At 50.3% G+C, this 6857-nt stretch overlaps 1 protein-coding gene across 1 annotated transcript; it reads right to left on the reverse strand.

Moving 5' to 3' along the window:
• Positions 1 to 1606: 1606 nt before the first annotated feature.
• Positions 1607 to 2953, reverse strand: LOC117131050. The gene is made up of 3 exons (XM_033283507.1): positions 2773 to 2953; positions 1674 to 2630; positions 1607 to 1611 (listed from the first exon to the last, which is right to left on the reverse strand). Exons 1-3 carry the CDS (start codon positions 2951 to 2953, stop codon positions 1607 to 1609), a joined length of 1143 nt encoding a protein of 380 aa, XP_033139398.1.
• Between the last annotated feature and the right edge of the window lie 3904 nt (positions 2954 to 6857).

Here is a 6857-nt window from a genome sequence, read left to right on the forward strand (position 1 = left end):
CATTCGCTAGCAAGTCATGCCTGTTCGTGGGGCAAGACTTACCCCCTCGTTTTCTATAAATATGGGGGCTCTCTATTCGATTTCATTATCCAAATCCAGAGTAAAATACTCAGAGAAAACCGTAGAGAGAAAGAAAGAGAGAAAGAGAGAGTTCCGGCCAAGAGAAAGGCCGATTGTGGTGGTATTGTGTTCCGGCGACTCTGATCGTTTGAGAACTAACTCCGGTCAAGAATGGGAGATCAAGACAAGGAGAAGAGCATGGAGAACCCAGACGTGGTTCACAAGGTATGTGATGGGCCGTGGCTCCATCAGACCGAACGGACGGTCCATGCGACCGCACCGCGGCTCTGCTCGGTTCCTAAGTCCCATCCGGCTCTCCTTATCTGTTTCAATTCGTTTCTCTTCTCTTCTCTATGGTTAAACACGAAAGGTTGTGTTGGTTGAGTCGAAGGGACACGTCCCTAGGCTTTGGCTGAACATAATCAAACCGCTAGCCTAGACACGGGTCGGTTAGTGGGATGATCCGATCGCACCAAGACTGGGCGGTTAGGACGAACGGTTGGGAATGACCCAAAGGGCACGAGTTGTCAAGAGTCACGAGTGTCCAAGAGGCACGAATGGCCAAAGGGTACATGTTCCAAATGGTGTCTTTCGGGACAGGTTAGGACCGATCATTATGGATCAGCCTATGGCTTGTCTAGTCAAGACAAGGTCACGGTTTGTCTAAGCCAAGGTAGAGCCGCAAGGTATGACCGGTTGCTAAGCCTTCCGGATTAGGCTTGAGGCTTACTCGGCCGATTGGATCCAGGCCTAAGGCCGGATCAGGTAAGGGAGTCCGTTGGGCCATCGAGCCGGACTCCATTGGCCGGTCGCACCTAGATTCTATCCGGTTAGACGGATTGGTCTTTGGGGATGATCCGGATCTGTTAGTGTGTTCTGTTATCTATTCTGGACTATCTATCTGATTCTAAAGTCAAGGGGAGGTTGGTTGAATGACTTAGGATACGGTAGGTAGGTTCATACGTTTTATGATTATGTTGACTGAGGTTTATCTAAGTTCTAGGAACCAAGCCAAGCATTGTAGAATCAATCCGTTCTATTCTCGGTTATGATTAATGCTTATTTGGTTGTGGTTTCAGGAACTAAGGATGGTTCTGGTCAAGCCAAGGAGCCGTGAAGGCTCGGTCAGTGAGAGGCTGTGTAACGTGTGGTTAGATGATACTAGGAATGAACTAGTTATTGTCTATGAGACTGTTAAGAAGTTGTGTATGAATCTCATGTTTCTAAGTAATACAAAGTTTATACATTGTTATTCCGCTGTGCAATCTGTTCCTTTGTTTATGAACCTCATATTCGAATATGACTTAGCAAATAAAAGATTTAAAATGGATCAAACAAGCAAAGAAATTAATAGGTAAGCATTCGTATCCAGTTGGGTCAGGAGACCAGGAACCGGTCTTACGTCTTCTTCTTCTTTCTGAAATCCTCCAATTCCAATCATCTCGGGTTGCACAAAGCAGTGAGATGCACCGGAATCAAACAGAACATGGGCTGCCACTCCACCCATGACTAAGGTCCCTACATATTCACCCGGAACACTAAGGACCTACTCTACAGACAAGCAATTTCACACAGAAATTCTTAAGGAAAAAGTGAGAGATAGGATGACTCACCAGTGATCGGACGAGACGTGCTTGGGTCCGACGACTCATCTCCAATGGTGTACACCTGCGGCATGATGGCATGCCTCTTCGCAGCCGGCTGAGGCCCATCACTCGGACGCTTCCCAGCAGATTGTGCGTCCTTTGGACACTGATTCTTGAAGTGTCCAGTTTCCCCGCAGTTGTAGCACACGCGTTCCCCAGTACTCCTGTTCTGGCTCTTCGGCCTTTGATCTTCTTCAGGACAATCCCGCACCTTGTGATCCATACTTCCACAACGGTGACAAGCTCCCATAGCAGCACGGCACACACCAGAGTGCATCTTCCCACAAGTCGAACACGCACTGCGACTGGTTGCATTCGGCTTGCTGGAAGAGCCAGACTTCACCACCTTTTGATTCTTCCCCGCATGCTTACCAGGATGGACATGCGCCACTGAGCCAAACACTTTGGCTTCCTCACTGATTCCCGCTTCCTGCTCCGCGGCCTTTTCCACCAGTTCGGCCACGGTATCATAGTTGCGGATCTTACAACGAGTTCGGAGATCAACCCTAAGTCCGCGCATGAATTTACGGACCAAGGATATCTCAGACTCTGCCTCACGCCCAGCATACTTCTTGAGGCTGTTGAACTCTACTTCATATTCCCTTACAGACATAGATCCCTGTTCCAGTCTGAGGAAGGCTCCCTCAAGTTGGTCAAATGCTTCCGGCGGAAAGTACTTCGCACGGAACTCGGCCTTAAAATTGCTCCAGGTGCAGTGATCCTCACCAATCCGGGCAGCAACACCTCGCCACCAGGTGTGCGCATCACCGTCCAAGTAGTGGACAGCAATGTCCTTCTTGTAAGCAAGAGGACAACGGATCGACTTAAAGTTCCGGCCTATCCTGTCAATCCATTGATCTGCTTCCACTGGTTTGGAACCACCTGAAAGAACTGGGTTCCCAGTTTCTGCATGTGGTCCATGACCTTGAGATAAGACGGATTCCTAGCAACGTGTGCATCTTCTCCATCTTGCACCACTTACTCCGCCTCGTCCACAACAGGTGGAACCACTGGAGGTGCCGCCACAGCAGGCAGCCTTGCCAAGACTTGTGCCATTATAGCCAACACAGCTTCAATCCAACAGCTCCAGCAGCAGCACCAGCGGCTGCAGCATTGTTCAAATTTGCTGCATTCTGAGCAGCATTCCGAGCCTCTTCCGTACCAGCTTCATTCCTGGCCACGTTGCTCGCAGACCCCTCACCAATCTCATTCACAGTCCTTCTTGCGTTACGGTTACTTTTTGCCATCTGCAATCAGATCACAGGCAAGTTAGTCAAAACTAACTTGGGATCAGGACACGGAACACATAATTTACCACGAGACGTCAGGCTTGGAAGGATGGTTTGCCCCAATAACCCACTACACTTATATTGTCCTAGAACCGACTCCGCTCTGATACCACTTGAAAGGACCCGACCTGTCACGCCCCCAATCCTGAATAGGATTGTTGGGACGGCCATGGTTCGAGGAAACGTTCAAGCCAGTCTTGAGACATCAAGGCAAGCATTCCATGGTCGAGAAAGAAGGTTAAGGACATAAGGAAACTTAGACTTAACCTTATACAAGCTAAGAGACAGCTAGGACGAGTAAGACGGTAGCTAGGACGAAGCGGACGAGTAGCTCGGCCAGCTCAAGGAAGCTAGGTTCAGTTCACTCCAGCTCAGTCCCTACTAAGTCAGCTCCACTAGCTGGACTACTAGCTCACTCAGCTGAGGCAGCTGAGTATCAGCTCATCTCAGCTAGACGGACTGTCCGGGCTTTAGGCCGATGGACCGGGTCTGGGTCAGTGGCGGACTGGGAGGTCCGGCCATGAGGCCATGGGCTGCTGGGTCCTTGGTCAAGGCTGTGGGCTGTGTCCAGAAGGCCTGGGGCGTGGGTTGGGCTTGTGGCCGACCCCAAACCCAATCAGAAAGGGCGAAGGGATGCAAGTGGCCGAAAGGGGGCAACTCTTGGCCGATGGTGCCCATTCGCTAGCAAGTCGTGCCTGTTCGTGGGGCAAGACTTACCCCCTCGTTTTCTATAAATATGGGGGCTCTCTGGTCGATTTCATTATCGAATTCCAGAGTAAAATACTCAGAGAAAAACGTAGAGAGAAAGAAAGAGAGAAAGAGAGAGTTCCGGCCAAGAGAAAGGCCGATTGTGGTGGTGTTGTGTTCCGGCGACTCTGATCGTTTGAGAACTAACTCCGGTCAAGAATGGGAGATCAAGACAAGGAGAAGAGCATGGAGAACCCAGACGTGGTTCACAAGGTATGTGATGGGCCGTGGCTCCATCAGACCGAACGGACGGTCCATGCGACCGCACCACGGCTCTGGTCGGTTCCTAAGTCCCATCCGGCTCTCCTTATCTATTTCAATTCGTTTCTCTTCTCTTCTCTCTGGTTAAACACGAAAGGTTGTGTTGGTTGAGTCCAAGGGACACGTCCCTAGGCTTTGGCCGAACATAACCAGACCGCTAGCCTTGACACGGGTCGGTTAGACGGATGATCCGATCGCACCAAGACTGGGCGGTTAGGACGAACGGTTGGGAATGACCCAAAGGGCACGAGTTGTCAAGAGTCATGAGTGTCCAAAGGTTGCGAGTTGCCAAAGGGTGTCAGGGACCAAAGGGTACGAGTTACCAAAGGTTGCGAACATCAAAAGGTACGAGGACCAAGAGGCACGATTGGCCAAAGGGTGCATGTTCCAAACGGTGTCTTTCGGGACAGGTTAGGACCGATCCTTATGGATCAGCCTATGGCTTGTCTAGCAAGACAAGGTCACGGTTTGTCTAAGCCAAGGTAGAGTCGCAAGGTCTGACCGGTTGCTAAGCCTTCCGGATTAGGCTTGAGGCTTACTCGGCCGATTGGATCCAGGCCTAAGGCCGGATCAGGTAAGGGAGTCCGTTGGGCCATTGAGCCGGACTCCATTGGCCGGTCGCACCTAGATTCTATCCGGATAGACGGATTGGTCTTTGGGGACGATCCGGATCTGTTCGTGTGTTCTGTTATCTATTCTGGACTATCTATCTGATTCTAAGTCAAGGGGTGGTTGGTTGTATGACTTAGGATACGGTAGGTAGGTTCATACGTTTTTGTGATTATGTTGACTGAGGTTTATCTAAGTTCTAGGAACCAAGCCAAGCATTGTAGAATCAATCCGTTCTATTCTCGGTTATGATTAATGCTTATCTGGTTGAGGTTTCAGGAACTAAGGATGGTTCTGGTCAAGCCAAGGAGCCGTGAAGGCTCGGTCAGTGAGAGGCTGTGTAACGTGTGGTTAGATGATGCTAGGGATGAACTAGTGATTGTCTATGAGTCTGTTAAGAAGTTGTGTATTGAATCTCATATTTCTAAGTAATACAAAGTTTATACATTGTTATTCCGCTGTGCAATCTGTTCCTTTGTTCATGAACCTCATGTTCGAATATGACTTAGTAACTAATAGACTTAAAAATGGATCAAACAAGCAAAGAAATTAATAAGTAAGCCTGCGGACTCCATCAGGTCTAGAGGCCAGGGTTCGGGTCTTACAAGTTGGTATCAGAGCATGCTTGATTCTAGGATAGTTGGGTTAGGCAGTCCACACACACACACGCAGCCAGCTGATTAGGTCTCACGGTGAGGTTTGATTGCTTAGTCTAGGGATTGTTTTGTTTTGTTTATGTTAGTGTGTTTCGTACTAACATTGTCTGAATCCTTAGGCTGGAAAAAGCAGATCGGGAAAGTCCCGAAAGAGTAAGAAAACAGCCGGTCAGTCTAGTCAAGCGGCCGTGGACGGGACCAATCTATCCGGATTGCAAACCGATCCGACCGCAGCTGACACTAGAGACGTGTTGCCAACTGATCAGGCTAATCTTACAGGGACGCAACAGGATGGTCAGGAACATCGGGAGAGTGACGAGGAAGTGGAATCCTCGAACGCTAACCGCGATGGTGACCAGCATGAGAGAACGGCCGATGGAACGGCTAATGTGCCCGCAGCACTGTCCAAAGAGGACTTGTTAGAGGCCATGAAGGTAATGGGGACTCAGGTTGCGGCCATGGCGCAACTGTTCACGCCACTGGTGAACTCCTCGGTTGGCCAGGCTACGCCTGTGGCTACGACCACCCCCAACACCAATGGTCCAGTGGTGGAAACGGTCGAGGTGATCGAGATCGATCCACCGGAAAAGTCTGGAAAGAAGGTGGACTATCTGAGTCTGCTTCAACATTTAACCCGGTTGGGTACGAAGCATTTCTCCGGTAGCACCGACCCTATTGTGGCAGACGAGTGGAGGAGTAGGTTGGTCCGAAACTTTCAATCAACTCGCTGTCCAGTGGATTACAGACGCGACATTGCGGTTCACTTCCTGGAAGGGGACGCGCATAACTGGTGGCTTGCGGTGGACAAGCGCACCAATGGGAGTCTGGAAAGTTTTGCGGATTTTGAAGTTGAATTCAACCGCAAATACTTCCCTGCTGAGGCTTGGGATCGTCTGGAAGCTCAGTTTCTAGATTTGGCCCAAGGCCGCAGGACCGTACGGGAGTACGAAGAAGAGTTCAACCGGCTCAGACGGTTTGTTGGAAGAGAGCTGGAGGACGAGGCAGTCCAGGTCCGTAGGTTCATCCGAGGCCTAAGGCCCGAACTGAAGACCCATTGCTCGATCCGCACTTTCAACACCGTCGGGGAACTGGTGGAACGGGTGGCTTTGCTAGAGTCTAACTTGGCTGAAGAAGCTAAGCTTAAGGCTAAGTCACAGTCTGGCCCGTCGGGCAAAACAAATGATAAAAAGAGGAAGTGGGACCAGGTGGACGGAGGTAAGACCTCTGGTGGCCGACCTACATGTCCCAAGTGTGGAAAGAATCATCCCGGTGAGTGCTGGAAGGCCATGGGGGCTTGCGTGCGATGTGGCAGCATGGATCACACGATCCAAAACTGCACTCGACCAAACCGATTCTCAGACCAGTCCAGTGGCAGCGGCTCCGTGACTTGTTTCCTATGTGGCAAGACTGGACACTACAAGTCAGATTGTCCTAAGTTACAAGGAGGACAAGGGAAGGGCCGTGGAGACACAGGCAAGTCGACCCAGAGTAGGCCGACCACAACACCAAGGGTGTATGAGCTATCCCGGGACGACGGCGCTTCTGGATCGTTTGATTCGATCTCTGGTAATTCCTAAATTTTTCTTTTT

The sequence above is a fragment of the Brassica rapa genome, unplaced genomic scaffold, assembly GCF_000309985.2.
Source record: "Brassica rapa cultivar Chiifu-401-42 unplaced genomic scaffold, CAAS_Brap_v3.01 Scaffold0814, whole genome shotgun sequence".
NCBI classification, from domain to species: domain Eukaryota; kingdom Viridiplantae; phylum Streptophyta; class Magnoliopsida; order Brassicales; family Brassicaceae; genus Brassica; species Brassica rapa.

Bases quoted from the DNA above. Each gene is read 5' to 3' on its own strand.
- LOC117131050 (XM_033283507.1), bottom strand. From the start codon at position 2,953: ATGGCAAAAAGTAACCGTAACGCAAGAAGGACTGTGAATGAGATTGGT. The intron at 2,631-2,772 runs GTTGGCTATAAT...TCTTATCTCAAG, and splicing joins AGCTGTTGGATTGAAGCTGT to GTCATGGACCACATGCAGAA.